The sequence below is a fragment of the Mirounga leonina genome, unplaced genomic scaffold (genome assembly GCF_011800145.1).
Source record: "Mirounga leonina isolate KUSES-001 unplaced genomic scaffold, KU_Mleo_1.0 Mir_101664, whole genome shotgun sequence".
Taxonomy (NCBI): domain Eukaryota; kingdom Metazoa; phylum Chordata; class Mammalia; order Carnivora; family Phocidae; genus Mirounga; species Mirounga leonina.
Window position 1 is genome coordinate 11297683 of NW_023270175.1, and position 18370 is coordinate 11316052.

Sequence of the window (18370 nt, forward strand, 5' to 3'; positions counted from 1 at the left end):
GCGAAGGACGTGCTCCTACAAGAGGGTGAGTGGTGGGAACCGTGCCAGGCCCGATATGCCCCCTTCTCCAGATCCTTTCCCTAGCCCCTCACACTCCAGCTACCTACCCCCTGGGCATGTGGAGGCTGCGGCACACGAGCTGGCTGAGGCCTTCCCCAAGTCCCCAGCAAGTACCACCCCCTCACTCCTGGTCTCCGTGTTAAGGCCCACCGTTCGTACTGGTCTGTCTCACTTGCTTGCCTGCTCCCCCCTTCATCCATTCACTTGCTCGGTCCCTACATTGCTGGAGCACCTGCTTTGTGTCAGATGCTGGGTTAGGTGAGACGATGAGCAGGGAGCAGGACAGACCCATCCCTATCCTTGCAGAGCCCAGTCTAGTGAGGGAGGCGGATAATGGACCACACACACATTTTCTTCACAGTGACAGTTTGTAGGACACCCACGGGCCCTTTTCCGAGGTACTAAGCAGAAGGACCCAGGAGGGGAGGGGGGAGGGGAGTCAGGGAAGGTCTCTCCGTGGAGTGAGAAGTAGGCTGAGACCTTGCAAGTTGAATGGGAGTTTCACCAGGTGAAGAGGAAGAACATTCCTTACAGGGAACAGCACGCGGGAAGGCTCTGAGGCAGGGTGGAGCTTGGTGCTCTGGGAGACGAAGAGGCCAGCGTGGCTGGATCCAGCTTAAGAGTGAAAAGGGGCTAGGAGCCATGCCATGCTTCTTTGGGGCCGTTTTAAGACTTGCCCCATGAGTAGTGTGAAGTGGCGCGAAAGGGGAGCGGTGTGCTGAGCAGATCGGTGTCTCAAAAAGCTCACTCTGGCTGGCTGCCGTGCTAGGAAGCCAGGATTTCTCCAACTCGTTGCTCTTGATGTTTGGGGTCGGACAATTATTTGCTGTGGGGGAATGCCCGGTGCATTGAAGGATGGTTTTTTTGTGTTTAAGATTTTATCTATTTATTTGAGAGAGAGAGAGAGCGAGAGAGCACATGAGCAGGGGGAGAGGCAGAGGGAGAAGCAGACTCCCCGCCAAGCAGGGAGCCCGATGCGGGGCTCGATCCCAGGACCCCGAGACCATGACCCGAGCCAAAGGCAGATGCTTAAACGACTGAGCCACCCAGGCGCCCCATATTGGAGAATGTTTAGCAGCATCCCTGGCCTCTATCCACTAGCTGTCAGTGGCACCTTCTTTCCCTTTGTCTAAGCAAAGGGGTCTGACATTGTCAAATGTCCCCTCGGCGGGGCAGGGAGAGGTCCAGCAGCAAAATCGCTCCCAATGAAGACTGTCAAACCATTTATTTCGGTCAGGCCAATCAGTTTTCTCTGATGAGGGTCTGCCACCGTCCCTCCCTCCGTTCCCAGACACGCACATACGATGGACACAGGCACATACACATGTGCACGTGGCCTTGACCACAGTACTCTTGCAGGTCATACTCGTCTCTGGCTGCCCAAACACCCAAACACCCACCAGGGTTTTGCGTGGGCAGGGGTTTGATATTCTCTTCTCTGGAATAGAACAGGTTCAGTGAAGGGTAAATGGTTAATATTTCACTCTGTTCCATCTGGTTCTCGTCGCCACTCCTACTAACAGCAGCTACCTGGCAGCTTAAGCACTCAAAATGCTGGTTGCTATATTAGCAGGAATGAGAGCTGCAGAACCTTCTTGAATCTGTACAATAGGAGAACACCTGGTACAACTGATCTTTTACAGACATTTTCAGTCCTTACAAACCCAAGGTAGGTATGATTTTGGCTAAGTCTCCCTCTTCTTTTTGTTTAAAGATTTTATTTATTCATTTGAGACAGAGAGAGCACAAGCGGTGGAGAGGGAGAAGCAGGCTTCCCGCGGAGCAGGGAGCCCGATGCGGGGCTCGATCCCAGGACCCTGGGATCCTGACCTGAGCCGAAGGCAGACGCTTAACGACTGAGCCCCCCAGGCGCCCCTCCCCTCTCATTTCTAATACGACCTATGTAAGGTCTGTAGGGAAGCTCCCTCTGCATCAGTGCCACCTTCGCCCTGTGCCAACCTCCCCTGAAGAGTGAGGCTAAGGTATTTTTAAAGCTCCAAAACATCACATCACGTGACTGCCAATTAGAGCAAGTCCCTCCGCTTTGGCCCGGGAGAGCATCTATAGCAGGCCAACGCTTACAGCTAGCCACACAGCCGCAGGTCCCAGCTTCCCAGGCTGGCTAGTTGGTATTCTGTAGCCCACTCTTCCAATTTCTGGCCAACCCTGGTCCTTAAGGATTATGCTCATTGGAGCCTGTAAACAGGGTCCTGGGTTAGGGACCCCTGTCCATGCCACCCCTACCCCTTGCTGCTTCTGCTACGTCCAGCACGGGGTCCCTACAAACTAGATCCGGGGTTGCCACCAAACTTGATTCCCCCCCTTTTCTCTTGCTATAGTTTCACCTTCATTCCACAGGTAATTAGAGAACTTTTTCCCTTCCCACCTTTTCCAGACATTTGCTCCGGCTTCCACAGTGGCCTGTCACTAGCCTAACATACAGGTGTCTATCCACCAACTAATCCCAAGTACCTGGAACGGTGCCTGACACATAAATGCCCAGTAAATCTAAATTTAGTAAATGCCAAAATGGTCTTTCGATTTCTCTCAACAATTTAAAGATGCAGACATTTAGTTCACAGGCTCTATAAGCCCAGGCAGACCAGTTTGATAACCCCTGGATCAGAGGATTCCTACTTGTACTGAAGACGGGCATTAGTCTGACCCTCGGTCCCGCCGCGCCCGGCTCTGCGCGGTGACCCGAGCCGAGGCCGCCCCTCGGCAGGTGCCGCGTCCCCAGCCTGCGGGCCGCGCACTCGCTCCCTGCTCCCTGCGCTCCCGAGGGGCGGCCGGGCCTCAGCATGAACCACAGCCACCGGCTCGGGCCGGCCAGCAGCTGCCTGGGCACCATGCAGGGGAAGAGCAAGTCTGGAGCTGAATTTTGTCGGTTTTCACTGGACAGATCAAAACCTGGAAAATTGGGGTTTTATGGATTACTGCGACATGTTCAGAAGATACCCAATGTTGGCGTTTTAGTAGGCTACACAGACATCCATGGAGACTTACTACCTATAAATAATGATGATAATTATCACAAAGCTGTTTCAATGGCCAATCCATTGCTTAGGATTTTTATACAAAAAAAGGGAGAAGCAGACTACAGTGCCTTTGGTACACATTAATAAAGAAGAATGTTTTTAACCAATCTATTGCGTCCTGACAACCATAGAAAAAAGCCACGCATAGTCATTAGTATGCCCCAAGACTTCAGACCTGTGCCTTCTATTATAGATGTGGATATTCTCCCAGAAACACATCGTAGGGCTCGTCTTTACAAATACGGCACTGAGAAACCCTTAGGGTTCTACATCCGGGATGGCTTGTGTCAGGGTCACACCGCATGGCCTAGAGAAGGTCCCAGGGATCTTTATATCCAGACCAAATCTGGCTCAAAGCACAGGACTATTAGCTGTAATGATGAAGTTTTAGAAGTTAACGGCATAGAAGTTTCAGGGAAGAGTCTTTTTTTTTTTTTTTTAAGATTTTTATTTATTTATTTGACAGAGACACAGCGAGAGAGAGACACACACAAGCAGGGGGAGCGGGAAAGGGAGAAGCAGGCTTCCCGCTGAGCAGGGAGCCCGATGCGGGGCTCGATCCCAGGACCCTGAGATCATGACCTGAGCCGAAGGCAGATGCTTAACTGAGCCACCCAGGCATCCTGTGCTTTTGCTATTTTGTCTCTAGGGCACTGGATGTTAGCGCACATTCTCAGAACCATGAGAGGACCAGATCACTTCCGTTCGAAGTTGTTGCATATTTAACCTGCGGTGCGGAGCCCAGTCAGCTTTTCCTTCAACGGCATTTTTTAAAAATTCTAATGTGAAAAAGTCTGATTCAGTCCTTTGGTACCTTGGGGACCTCAGCTCCTATGTTCCCTGTATTTTATTTTGATTTTTTAATGTTGTTCCTCTGTTGCTAATTGTTACAAGTGATATTTTATTTGTCAGAGAGAGAGAGCACACAAGCAGGGGGAGCAGCAGGCAGAGGGAGAAGCAGACTCCCTAAGGAGCCTGACGTGGGATTCGATCCCAGGACCCCGGGATCACGAACTGAGCCGAAGGCAGACACTTAACCAAGCCATCCAGGTGTCCCACAAGTAATTTTTTTAAATGCGCTTTTTTTTCCTAATATCTAAGAAATCAAACCAATTGCCTGTTTTGGGGAGTTGCTTCCTACGTCATAAAGCATTGAAGCCATGTTCCTGAATTAAAACCTGTAACAGTTGTTCAAGTTCAAAGCTTGTTCTTCCTGTATCACATTTACAGACTCATTCCATATGCGTATAACTTAATGACACAAAAGGCAGTTCCATCAAGGTAATACGTGAGACTCCCTTAATCTCCTCTCACCCTCATTCCCATCTCATTGGAAATCATTCCTTTTGTTGTTGGTGTTTTGTTGGTGTGTTTTTATACTCTGCTAATGTATTTGAGTAGTATGAATCATTTTGGATTATAAAATGCACCCAAAGAGATTTTTTTTTTAAGATTTTATTTATTTCAGAGAGAGAATGAGAAACAGAGAGCATGAGAGGGAGGAGGGTCAGAGGGAGAAGCAGACTCCCCGCTGAGCAGGGAGCCCGATGCGGGGCTTGATCCCAGGACTCCAAGATCATGACCTGAACCGAAAGCAGTCGCCCAACCAACTGAGCCACCCAGGCGCCCCCCCCAAAGAGATTTTTACACAGGACAAACTTGGGCACTTTTTTATAGGAGCATTTGGTTTTTCCCTAATGGGATTTCTAGGAACACTGCCTACACTTTATGAAAAAAATATATTCACCTTGGACAGGTAGTTTATTGCTATTTATTTTATGAGGCTATTTATTACTTTCCAACGCACCCACTTAGAATTAAGGGTAAGGCTGCTGACTTCTCTTCCTTGCCTGATTTCCCTGTACAACATGCATGAGCACTGCAGTAGGCCCAAGTTCCCTGTGGCTTATGGCTACTTCTGTTATTAATTTCATGGTAGGGCTAGAATGGGTACCTTTGTACAGTTGCATGCTATGGAAACAATTAAGTGCTATTTTCTCTCTATGGTAAAGATATATGAGGAAGTCTTGGGACTGAAGGAAGGTCACTTAGAATACTTTGTTCACGTTACCACCAAACAGATTATCACTGAACTATTAACTGCACATTATGTAATGCAATGTTCTTTTTTGTTGAATTCACCCAAGTTCTTCCACTTCTATACCGCTATTCATTAATGGCATTCCAGCTTTAACCTCACGAGGTATAGAAATTTGACTCTAGAATGGCAAAATGTTAACATGTAGTTTAAATTTCATTTTAAGTGGTGCAGGGGTTCAACAGTAAGTAAAAATCCTTTCACATACTACTTTTTGTGGGGGTTTTTTTAAGATTTTATTTATTTGACAGAGAGAGACACAGCGAGATGAGGGAACACAAGCAGGGCGAGTGGAAGAGGGAGAAGCAGGCTCCCCGCAGAGCAGGGAGCCTGATGTGGGACTCAACCCCAGGACCCTGGGATCATGACCTGAGCCGAAGGCAGTCGCTTAACCGACTGAGCCACCCAGGCGCCCTACTTTTTGTTTAACAATGTTTTAACATCTGAACTTTTCTCTTGGGGGTAAAATACTTCAGGGCTTGACTTTTCGTACAAATTTTAACTCTAAAGTACAGATTTGTATGTATTCATGAAAATGAAAATCAAAGCTGCTAATGCTTTTTATTTTAGTTATCCTAAGGGTATATGTCGGTGGTGTTAAAACTAGATCTCTCATTTAAATTGTTGGTGAAATAACTGATTACTAGCCATATTGTAAAACCAATAGATCTTGGTATACAATGTCAGTTCATTGGTAGTCTGAATCAATTATTTCAAGTGTACCTTAACAGAAATGTCAATGGATTCAGTGTAAAATTTTATAGTACTAATGTCAAGCCTGTGAATTTTGTTCTGTATCCTGAGTAAACTTACTGTAACGTTCTCATGAGCTACCAGCAAAAAAATGTAATTTTGTGAACTATAAACTTTCTAATTTTACATGCCATGTTTTTACATGAATGATACTTTGTTTAATCTATCAAAGTATTTTACAATTTTACTATAAACTGTACATTATCACTAAATGAACTTTTGATTTTAAAAATTCAATTTAGCTTTAGTTGTAGATTATTTTTTACAAATATAGACTTGTGAAAAAAGACTGGCATCATAGAATAGCAGAAAAAGATGCTACTTAAGAATGTGCTACCCAGAGGTATGAGGACGACACACATACTCACTACCCGTAAGGTGTTAAGAGCCATTAGCCACATGGAGCTTCTTAATTAAAATTAAATAAAAATTCAAGTCAGTTCTTTACTCAAACTAGGCACACTTTTTTTTTTTTTTTAAAGCTTTTATTTATTTGAGGAGAGAGAACACAAGCCAGGGGAGGGGCAAGCAGATACCATGCTCAGTGGGGAGCCCAATCCCAGGACTGAGATCATGACCTGGGCCCAAGGCACTGAGCCATCTGGGCTCCCCCTAGCCACACTTTACATACTAGTTGTCAAGGGCCACTTCCATCACTGCAGAGAGTTCTGACAGTGCTATGCATGATTTGACAGGTGGGGGATTCAGTCCTTCGCAAATCAGAAACACAACAGCAGTGGAGGTGAAAGGTCTCCCATTTATTACCGAACCAACCTACTGGTGTGGAGGTGTAGTCACAGAGAAAATCATTTCCATGATAAGACAAGTCTACCGCCAGGTAGGAAGGATGTTTACAGAATGACAGAACACATGATCTTCACGCAGCTTAATTAAATATGTGTGCCAATTAAGTGTGTCATCTCATGATGGGTGACGCCTTACAGACCCAGCTTGGTTCTCCTCCAGTGCCTCCTCTTGGAGTTGTACCTGCACAGAAACAAACCGCAGCTTACCAAGGTCGTCTGACTGCAGTTTCGCTGCCCTCATTTACCACAAACGCTGCCTTGTCAGTACCGTAAAATCCTTGGAAGGCAAAGGGTCCCATTTTTCCTTCCTTTAACGGGTTTGGAGCTCTCTTTGGAGAGTAGAAAGTGATTTGCTAGATGTGTTTAAGAACTCGTCAAATCAAATTTTTACCTGAGAATGACTCCAGGCTAGGAAAACACACTGGTTCTTACTCGAGACTAGACGAGTGGGGAAGCTCCCTCCCCTCCCAAGGGTACACCCACCTACTTTTGATTCAACACACCTGGGGGGTAGACCCAGACACATTTCTATTGAACCCCCCCTTCCAAACTTCATCAGAAGCAACATTTCTACATCATGGGTCACACACATATAAAAGCCCCCACACTAATTTTTACAAGAGGTTAACACACCCAATCATTTCAAAAGCAAAGCAAGAGCTTTGCAGAGCTAAGGCCACCTCAGAAGTGTCCATGTCAATCAGTCACGACTTTACCCTCATTAAGGCAAAATCAAACATGACTGACAGATTTTCTTTCAGCAGGATAATGTCAGTACTTCCACAAAAGGAAACACCGTAATTGCAACCTGCTTTCAACACACTTCAAAAAGTTGCAAGACCGCTGAGGTAACAGAAAAATCAATTGTTGCCCGATCTCCGGGCTGAGTGTATACACTTTCATTCTGCACAATAACCCGGGAACCGCAAGTCCCACCACCAGATGGGGATATGACACCGAAGCCTATGTTCATGTCAACACATTAAAAAGGGGCATTACTATGGATGTCTGAGGTTCTCAAGAGAAACTCATCAAGCTCGTACAAGGGCTGGACTCCAAAGTAACCATTTCGCCAAGTGACTCAATGCTCTTTTTCTCAGTATTGTTACGAGGCCAACACCAGGGGTTTTAAGATCTTGTTGCACTTCTCACAGTGAGACACCTCCTATACATATTAATATAAATAACAAAGGCCAGTGTTCAGTACAGGATAAACTAAAGGCAGCAACTACCTGGCCTATAAGGCGACAGAGTGTGGTGATTTTCACCTTTGTAACTGGCTAAAAGAATTAAGGAAACAGGCCCCCCAATTCACATCTTGGTCTTCTGTGATTCAGTCAAATCAGAGTTCTATACTGGTATCATGACTTCAAAGTCTCTATCTTGCAAAAGGGACCCAAGGCTAGGCCTGCTCTAGAGTCTCAGGTTCAAGAGGCTTCTCAAATAAAAATTTTGGTCATAGTATTTGCTTCCTCCTCCTTTGTGGTCTTTTGTTGGGCTCCCTTATTCAGGAAAGCCAGAGAATCTAATACTTCATTTTAAACAAACCCAAGTTCTGGAAGCTGTTTAACCCACAGGGGCTTGTCGCTGGTTGTGAGCCCTTTTGAGGCTTATTTTTCTTCCTTTTGAGACCTGTCTCAAGGTCCAGCTGGTCCCCCATAGAACAGTGAGACTGAAAGGCATGCAGGAGACCTGAGTTTTAGGTTTAACTCTGCCTGTTCGCTTAGGTGACCCTGGAGGCCCTCTGCAGCCATCTGAGCCCTGTCTTTTTTCCAAAACCATCAATTCAACTACTTCTGCAGTAGAGAGCAATCTCCCGATCTTTAGAAAAGATAAACACCTCAAGATGGACTGGGTGCGCAACATGGCCTTCCGCACTGCGATGAGTAATGAAGACAGCCTTCCCACCTTATGTTCTGGCACAGACTGAAGACAACAGGAAATTAACAAATATGGAATGTCTGCCTCTAATCCCAGCCATGGGCTGGGTTGCTGTCCAGAAACACTGAGGAAGCGCGTTAAAAGAACCACCACAGGGCAACCCTCTCGGGTCCCCTCCCTCCTCGGGAGTTTTGTACTATCACTTCGCTATCGCCCAATAAACCTTGCTTTGCTGCCCACCCAAAAATAATTAATTAAAAACAAAATAAAATAGCAACCACAAAAAACAAGCAGGTGGTTGTGGGGGGGTCCTTACCTGATCTTATTACCAGTTTTCATCCGAATCCACTGGGGAATGGGACGATTCTGCTTTTGTTTCTTGGCCAGGAATCGCTTGATTCTGAAAGTCTTGTGAGAAGACTGGGAAGGAAACGTAATCAATTTAGACAGCAACACCAGAGCTTGCTCCACTGATCCAAAGTCAGGAACGCCCTCAATCCACAAACATTTGAATGCTTCATCTATACCAAAAACAACCTTCTCAATGCTAAACCCACCATGCCCTTTGCTGTTCCTCACAACTTCTGGAGGCAGATACCATAATCCCCATTATTCGAATAAAAATCAGCAATGAAAGTAAGTAACCTACTACTAATGCGCAGAGCTGGGATTCAAACCCAGGTCATCTATGCTTCCAAAGCTAGGGTACCTTCCCATCTTCCCTGCTGTCACCCCAGGACCCAGCGGACCACTGGGGATGGCTGGGGAACTTGGTTTTCACAAAAGAACACAGCTTTTTGTCAACCAGAACAATCCAGCACTTTCAAGTCAATGAGTTTCTGTGCATTATGTAAAATAGGGGTGGCTAACGACGCGGAGCGCGCATGAGCCAGAGCGAGGGGGAAGGGCAGGAGTCAGTTCCCCAGCCGAGCCGATTCCTCGCTGAGGGCGGGGCCAGATGCAGGTCTGGATCCCAGGACCCTGAGATCATGACCCGAGCCGAAATCAAGAGTGGGCGGCTTAAACAACTGAGCCACCCAGGCGCCCCCATCACTTACCATTTTGGTATGAACTCTCCTGTACTTAAAATATCCTTTTCAAGGACGACTTTCCCAATTTCTCATTTCATTTTTTGGTTTTAAGAACTTGGGTCATCTAAGTCCAACCCCAACCACTCCCGCTCAAGTTTGCGGGACAATCCAGAAATGGCAGGTAGTCTCAAGCCTGGCCAACGTGGTCCGACACACCCTTGCACCTTGCATAATAGGGGCCTATTACAAAGAAGGCGAAGACTACACTCCTCTCTCCCAGCTCACTGTAGCAGCTGTAAATTTCCTGCCAACTAAAAAAACCAGATACCGATCCTCTCCACACCTAGAAGCATATAGCAATTTTAATTTCTCAGAAAACGATCACAGGTAAAACCCACGACCATAACTGTCCGCAGCTTGCATTTTACGAAGAACGCCCGAATGGCATATTGATCCACACCGCAGCACCTCTCCTTCCAGGTGCTTCCACGGGGAGATGCGCAAGTCCCTAACAAAGGACTAACAAGTCCTGTAAGCTCATAACGTGGTATGATCCTGGCCGCCAACTTAAAAAAATCTTCCGAAAACCAGCAGACCCCATTCGCTTTTCGATGCCCGGCGCGCGTGGCGGCCACGATTTCTGTAGTGGACACCCCGCCACCCCGACTTCTCTCCCTGCCCCAGGATCACAGTTCGCTCCAGAAGGGCGAAGGGCAGTGGGAACCCCTGCTAGCCTGGGCCGCGCACAAAGCACCACCCCTCCGACCTCGCATGGCCAGGGCAGCCGGCCCCTCCTCGAATGCCTGCTAGCTTCCCGCTAGGCCCGCGGACTGGAGCGGTGGCCGAACTCGACCTTCCCTGGAAAAAGGCTTCTAGAAGGCCCCCGCACCTCGACGCAGTGTGCGGCGCCAGCGAGCTCGCAGGGGCCTCAGGCCTCGGGAAACCAGCCCGGAGCCGATGGCAACGGATGAACTTACCATGGTGAGAAGCAGCCAGCCACGCAGAGCAGGATGGCGGCGAAAAAGAGAAAGGAGGAACAGGGCGGAAGGACGTATTTAGACGACGCAGCCGAGGGCGGAGCTTAGAAGATGACGCCGGAGCCCCAAGGCCGCCGGCCGCGGCCCCCACCCCGCCCCCCGCGCGCGCCGCGCTCCCGTGGGAACTGGGCACACCGGGCGGTCCGGGCGAGCGGGACTTCGCTTTGCCGCGCTTCCGTAAGTGCGTCCCTCAGGAGCCGGTCAGTGTGCTACGGGCGCCGTGCTTCGTGGCTGAGGCACACGGCCCGCGGTAGAGCCCCAAGTGCTAACCCTTCCCGAGGGCGGAGGGAGCCGAGCGGGCGGGGCTGACTCCCAGGGCGGGCAGCGGAGACGTCACGTCCGAGTGCAAGGGACTTCGGTCCTGGGCGCCGGAGGGAGTGGCCCGAGGGCTACCCTCCGCCGGGCTGGGCCGGCGGCGCCCGTCTCGGTCCTGTCTCGACCTCGAGAAGTCGTCTCGACCTGGCTGGGCCGTGCTGGACGGGAAGGGATGGTGATGCTGGAGGAAGCAGGAGAGGGCGGCGGGGGCTGCGCTAGGAGGGTCCGGTAAGCCTAGGCAAGAGGTGGCTAATGGAGGTCTAAGCTGAGAAAGTTCGGGACAACCTTCTCCTTGGCTGCTAGGAATCCCAGGCTTTTAGCCCACTTTGCAAAAATGTATAGGAATTGATGGCATGCGTTTTGGATGTTAATGATACCCGTTTTCATGTTGGTCTTCTCCACATTTAAAAACAAAAACCTCTCTCTTTGCAGTCACCTCAAGCAGTTTTTGCACCAGTAGATTAAGGTAAGGGTTTTTAATGGTCCACATGGTCCATGTATAGAACTCTCAGAATACATGAACTTGGATGCGGGGGGAAAAATCACAACTTCGTTTTTATCAAACTGTCTGAAATTTAGTTCTTTCTTTCTTTACAAACGTAAGCAGCAAACTGTAGCGGCGTTAACAGTCCCTATGACTTTGTCACCAATAGAAATCAAAGATGGTTTCATATCACACTGCAGTTGATGCAGACGTCTTGAAATATCATTTATACATTCATCACTTCTTTGAAATTACAGTACAGTTGACCCTGGAACAACATGGGTTTGAACTGCATGGGTCCACTTATAGGTGGATTTTTTTCGATTAATACAGTACAGGACTATAAATGTGTTTTCCTTATGATTTTCTTTTTTTTTTTTTTAAGATTTCATTTATTGGGGCGCCTGGGTGGCTCAGTTGGTTAAGCGACTGCCTTCGGCTCAGGTCATGATCCTGGAGTCCCGGGATCGAGTCCCGCATCGGGCTCCCTGCTCGGCAGGGAGTCTGCTTCTCCCTCTGACCCTCCTCCCTCTCATGCTCTCTGTCTCTCATTCTCTCTCTCTCAAAAAAAAAAAAAAAAATCTTAAAAAAAAAAAGATTTTATTTATTTATTTGACAGAGCACAAGCAGGGGGAGCCGCAGAGGGAGAGGGAGAAGCAGGCTCCTCATTGAACAGAGAGCCCGACGTGGGGCTCGATCCCAGGACCGTGGGATCATGACCTGAGCAGAAGGCAGATGCTTGACCGACTGAGCCACCCAGGCGCCCCCCCCCCCCCTTTTTTTTTTTGAGAGAGAGAGAGCAGGAGGGGGGGGGGGCAGATGTGCAGAGAGAGAAGGAAAGAGAGAGAGAATCTTAACCAGGCTCCAGGCCCAGCACGGAGCCCATCAGAGGGCTTGATCTCACGAACCTGAGATCATGACCTGAGCAGAAATGAAACTGACTGAGCCACCCAGGTGCCCCCTCATGATTTTCTTAATAACCTTTTCTCTAGCTTACTTAGTCGTAAGGATACAGTATATAATATGTATACTGTATAGAATATGTATTAACCAACTGTTTGTTATCCGTCAGGCTTCTGGTCAGCGGTAGGCTATTAAGTTTTGGGGGAGTCAAAAGTTACATGCAGATTTCCCACTGTGCTAGGTTGACACCCCTAACCCCTGTGCTGTTCAAGGGTCAACTGTAGTTATTAGACCCCTAAGGAGAACTGTGTTAAGAAGCTCGTATGTTACTACAGCACACATTTCTTTTAGAAAATATTTTGATAACTATATTGCAGTGTAACTGGTTTTCTTTGTAATCCTATGTACTTTGTTTTATGCATTTAAAAACATTCTGAAGATAAACTTCATTAGACTGCCAAAGGATTCCATGGCACAAAAATGGTTAGGAATCCCTGTATTGGCGTATCGTGACAGATGGTAGAACAAACAAACTAGTAGGAGACTTTGGAAAGAGTCTGGGCAAGAAATGATGGCCCATGGGGCGCCTGGCAGGCTCAATTGGTAGAGCATGCGACTCTTGATCTTGGTGTTGTGAGTTCAAGCCCCACATTGGGCGGCCCCAGGATGTTGAATAAGAAGAAATAAAATCAAGAGATTTCTGTCTTGAGCAACTGGATGCTGGTGCCTTAGGTCTAGAGAGGAAATACACAAACAATAGGAAGCTTGAGCCCAATTTAATAAGCATTTTTTAACAGCAATGGTTTAGTTACTTTAATCCCATCCAGTTTTTAAATTCAGACTGTCATCCGGATACATTTTTTTCATCATCCAGATAATTTTACGTTTAACTGAAGTGAGACTTCAGGCTTCTTAACCTAGATTTTTACTGTTTATTTGAGAGCCAGTAATTTCTTTTTGGTGGCCCAAAGAGCAGCAGATAAACCTTTAGTTGCTAAATTACTATCATCATCATCATCATCATTATAGCTACTATTTACCTCAGGTTTAGGGTGTGATTGACACTGCTAAGAGCTTATATAAATCATCCTTTTTAAAAAAAAAAAAGATTTTATTTATTTGAGAGAGAGAGAGAGCACAAGCTGGGGAAGAGGCAGAGGGAGAGGGAGAAGCAGGCTTCCTGCAGAGTAGGGAGCCCGACGCGGGGCTCGATCCCAGGACCCTGAGATCATGACCTGAGCCGAAGGCAGACACTTAACTGTCTGAGCCACTCAGGCGCCCTTAAATCATCTTTTTTTTTTTTTTGCCTTTTTATTTTTTTTAAAGATTTTATTCATTTGAGAGAGAGAACATGCGCAAGTGGGGGGGAGGGGCAGAGGAAGAAGTAATAGGAGACCCACAGGAGACATGTAACAAAAGGATTACAACAAGGATGCATTGAGAACATGTAAGTTTAGGAAGCAAGTGTGTCTTTCTGTTCACTTCGGGGAACACCAAGATTCAAGACATAAGGCGAACCTCATCATGATGGTCATGGTAAGGAGGGTCGGCGCTGACCGCCCACCCGCAGTCTGTGACTGAATTGCTCCCCACCCCCCCTTCAGCTTTTCCCTCAGCTGTCTCCCGTTCTCCCCAGTCCTTTCTATATTCTCTTCTCTCATCCTTACCTGTGACTCTCCAAGCCTCTGAATCAGGGCCCACCCATACTGCAGGCTGGGCTGCCTAACAGGGAACCGCCGAGCACTGACTCTAGGCACACAGTATTCACCTAGCTTCCAAAGGGACGGCCAAGGGCTCTCCTTTATTGGCAACTTGCTCCTTTTCGTCCTTTTGTTTTATTTTGTTTTCTTGGTTGGCATTTTCCACGTTGAGATTTTTTTACTGTTTGTTACTCTTTGGATGCCATTGGTCCTGAGCCTACTCTTGCCGTCTCCTCCTCCTGCTCCCAGTTCTTGCCAGGAGTGCACCTCTAGGATACCTAGATCCGCACACCAGCTCCCCCTGCCTCCTACTCTTTGGCCTGCGCACCCTCAGGGCCACTGGGAGCAGGTACCGGGGAGGGGAAATCATCTTTTTAATTCTTACAGCTTTGTAGGGCGCTCTTCGTTCTACCTGGTTTTCCTTCTACCTTGCACGCTACCCATTCTGAGTTTCTTTTGCTTATTCTTCCTTATCTCAATTCCTTTTTAACATTGGAGAGCCCCAAGGTTTAGTTTTGGACTTCTTCTCTTTTCTATATACACTCCCTCCTTTGGCGATTTCATCCAGTATCAGCTCTAAATACTCTTGGTTGATGATACCCAAACATATATCTGGACCTTCCTTGAACTCCTCCTGCCTTCCCAACATCCACTTGGATGTCTAATAGATACCTTAAACTTAATATGCCCCCAACAGAGCTCCTGATCTCCCCCCCACCTCCAACTGGGTCACTCAGTCTCCCCATTACAACAGATGGCACCTCCGTTCTTCCCGTGGCTTAAGCCAAAATTTATCTTCCACTCTTCTCTCTCACATCCCGCATCTGGTTTGTCAGCAAATCTGGTCAGCTTGACTTTGAAATTTTATCCAGAATCTGAGGACTTCTCATCACCTCTCCACGGGTCCAAGCCACCTGCTCTCACCTAGATGATTTAAGGCTCCTCACTGGTCTCTCTGCTTCTGTTCCGGCTTCTCTACAACAGCCGGAGTGACCCTTTCAAGACCTAAGGCAGATCACCTCACTCCTCTGCTCAACACTCTTCAGTGGCTCCCTATCCCTCTCCTGATAAAAGAAAGTACAGGAATTTGCTGTGGCAAATAAGTGAGGTTGGACTACCTTACTCCTCTGACCCAACCTCCTGCTACTCTCTCTCATTTAGTTTGCTAAAGCCTCACCGACCTCCTTGCCCTTCCTTACATACACCAGACACAGTTCTCTTCACAGCCTTAGTACTAGGTGTTCTCTCTGCCGAGGACTCCCATTTCCCCAGGTAGCCCGTGGCTGGTCTCCTCGCCTCCTACAATCAAGGCTCAGATGTCTCCGTTTAAGAGAGACCATCCCCCCAACAGTCTGTAGCCCCATTCCCTGCTTTTCTCGGTAATACTTACCACCTCCCATCCTGTCATATCACTTATGTATCATCTAATTCCACATTGGAATGAAGCTCAGTGAGGGCGGAGAGATTTTTTTTTAACCCTCTATTTTGAAATAATCGGGGATCCGTAAGAACTCCCCCAAATCTACAGAGAAGTCCCGTGCACCTTTCGCTCATCCTTCTCTAGTGTCAGTGTCTTGTGTCACTAACATACAATGTCAAAACCAGGAAATTGATGCTGGAATAATCCAAAGAGCTTACTCAGATTTCACCTTGTCTGTGTGTGTGTATGGATGGGTCTATATAGTTCTATCCCATGTGTAACTTCATGAACTACCACCACGCTAAAATACAGAACTGTACCATTACCACAAGCCTCCACGAGGGCAGGTTTTGGTTTTGGTTTTGGTTTTGGTTTCGTTTGTTGGATTTGTTTGCTCCTGTACCCCCAGCACCAAGACCCGAGCCTGACACATGGTAGGCCTGGGAGTCCGTTGAACTGAAAAGGGCACTAAATGAAGGCTGGTAGGACAACCTGAGTCTGAATACTAGCAGTGCAAAACACCAGCCGCATGTCCTTGGATCCATCACTGAGCCTGTCTGTGCCTCAGTTCTCTCCTCTGGAAAATGGGGAGAAATCCTATCACCTACCTCCTAGTGCTGTGGCGAGGGTTCAGGGTTACTGGTAAGACATGTTAAGCACCTAAGCAGCGCCTGGGTGGTTCAGTCGTTGGGCATCTGCCTTCGGCTCAGGTCATGATCCCAGGGTCTTGGGATCGAGCCCCGCATCCGGCTCCCTGCTCGGCAGGAAGCCTGCTTCTCCCTCTCCCACTCCCCCTGCTTGTGTTCCCTCTCTCGCTGTGTCTTGCTATCTGTCAAATAAATAAATAAAATCTTTAAAAAAAAAAAAAAAGAACGTGGTGCAAAGGAAGCCAGACAAAAGCACGCATACCGTATGATTCCATTTACGGAAAGGCCCAAGCCAGGAGAACGGACTCTGTGCCATGCGAAGTCAGGATAATGGTGATCCTTGCGGGGAGGGGGCGCTGGTCATACTCTGTTCCTTGCTCTGGGTGCTGTTTCCGTGGCTGTGTTCACTTGTGACCGTTCATCTAGCTGTACGCTCTGGGTTTGCACCCTTTTCTGTATGGGGGTTCTGTTTCAGCATAAAATTCAAAACACATCTCCCTGGGTCTACAGACAAAACTGTAGATGAAATAATTTACAGAAGACTCTCTGCCATCCCAGTCTGCCCCAGCCACCCCATCGGCTAGTTTGTCCCCATAGGTAATTTTTTTTGGTTGCCGATTTCTCCTTCCATTGTTTCTTTTGGAAAATACCTGGATATTTTCTTTTTTTCTTAAGATTTGTTAATTTGAGAGCGAGCATGAGCAGGGAGAGGGGCAGGCAGAAGGAGAGGGAAAGAGAATCTCAAGCAGACTCCCCACTGAGCATGAAGCCTGACCTGGAGCTCGATCCCGTGACCCCGAGATCATGACCTGAGCCCGAAACCAAGAGTCGGCTGCCCGACCGACTAAGCCACCCAGGCGCCCCCTGAATATTTTCATTTTCATGTCATTTCAGATATTCATATATTTGTTTGAATAACCCCCGCCCCTGCCTTCCTATGACAAGCAGCCCAGCACATACAAGAGAGCCTGTGAGGTGGATGGAAGGAGCCTTGGGTGGCGCACGGCAGGTGGAGTGGAGTGCAGGAAATGAGGCTCACCAGCCTTCTGCAGGGAGGAAAGGCATCTGGAGGAAGGGGAAAGGATGTGGAGTGGATGCGTGCGTTTACTGGGGAAGTCAAATGCCCTCACTGTGTGCATTAGTGGGATGGACGGTACCGTCATCTGCAGCCCAGTGTGGCCCACGTGCTGAGAGGGACACATGGGATGCTGGGAGAGCACAGAGCACCCCCTTCCCCCAGCCTGGGCAGGAGAAGGTCGGGGCAAAGGTCTTCAGAGAAGTGGCTGCTTGAGGGAAATCCTGATGAAGGAATGGGAAGCGGCAGACAAGGGGAGTGAGGGACGGCTTTCTGGCTTTCCAGGAAGAGGGAACTCTATATTTGCAAAGGTGTAGAGACCCGGAGCAGGTATCCTGGGCCTCCCAGGGCAGGCCCAGGAGTCTGAGCTTTATCCTGGAGGCCAACAATCTGCAACTTCTTTTTTTCTTTCTTTTAAAGATTTTTTATTCATTTATTTGACACAGAGAGAGAGAGAGAGAGAGAAAACACAAGCAGGGGGAGGGGCAGAAGGAGAGGGAGAAGCAGGCTCCCCCCTGAGCAGAGAGTCTGATGTGGGACTTGATCCCAGGACCCTGGGATCATGACCTGAGCCAAAGGCAGTCGCTTAACCGACTGAGCCACCCAGGTGCCCCTATGGGGGCTTTTTTTTTAAGTTTTTTTTTTTTTTTTAGTAATCTCTACACCCAGCATGGGGCTCCAGTGTAAACCCTGTGAGGTCTTATGTTTTGTTCACTGCCATCTTCCCTGAGCCTAGACTAGTGCCTCACAGAAGGCGCTCAGTAAACATCTGAAGAATGGATGAATGGAGTCTAATGCATCCACCAGCTAAAATACAAGAACGGGCTCCTCGGGGCAGTTTACATCTTCATTGTTTGGCCTGGGCACTTCTTGTTTTGAGGAACCCCTGAAGCACTTTGGCCCAGCTAAAAAGGTTCCTCAGTGTGGTTTGAAAATAACTACTGAAGGCAAATGGGAGCCATTGAAAGCTTTGGAAGGGTAAGCGGCAATTATGGAAGTATTTTAGAGAGACCCTATGGGCAGCCGTGTGGAGAGCAGATGGGGGCGGAGGCAGGAGTGGAAACAAAGAGACCCATGGGGGGCTGGCGCCACAGCCCCCCCCCCCCCCCCCCCCCCCCCCCC

At 48.1% G+C, this 18370-nt stretch overlaps 1 protein-coding gene, 1 non-coding gene and 1 pseudogene across 2 annotated transcripts; 1 reads left to right on the forward strand and 2 right to left on the reverse strand.

Moving 5' to 3' along the window:
• Nucleotides 1–2861: 2861 nt before the first annotated feature.
• LOC118010888 lies at nt 2862–3824 on the forward strand (annotated as a pseudogene).
• A 2862-nt stretch (nt 3825–6686) lies between these two features.
• On the reverse strand, nt 6687–11019 carry RPL39 (ribosomal protein L39). Its single transcript, XM_035007953.1, has 3 exons — nt 10645–11019; nt 8953–9056; nt 6687–6936 (listed from the first exon to the last, which is right to left on the reverse strand). Exons 1-3 carry the CDS (start codon nt 10645–10647, stop codon nt 6888–6890), a joined length of 156 nt encoding a protein of 51 aa, XP_034863844.1. The 5' UTR covers nt 10648–11019; the 3' UTR covers nt 6687–6887.
• LOC118013812 lies at nt 7441–7570 on the reverse strand. The gene has a single exon (XR_004680118.1). It is a non-coding gene; the product is annotated as a small nucleolar RNA SNORA69 (small nucleolar RNA).
• Nucleotides 11020–18370: the final 7351 nt, after the last annotated feature.

Coding starts and splice junctions, on each gene's coding strand:
- RPL39 (XM_035007953.1), bottom strand. Junction 6,937..8,952: donor AAAACTGGTAATAAGATCAG/GTAAGGACCCCC, acceptor GTTTCTGTGCAG/GTACAACTCCAAGAGGAGGC.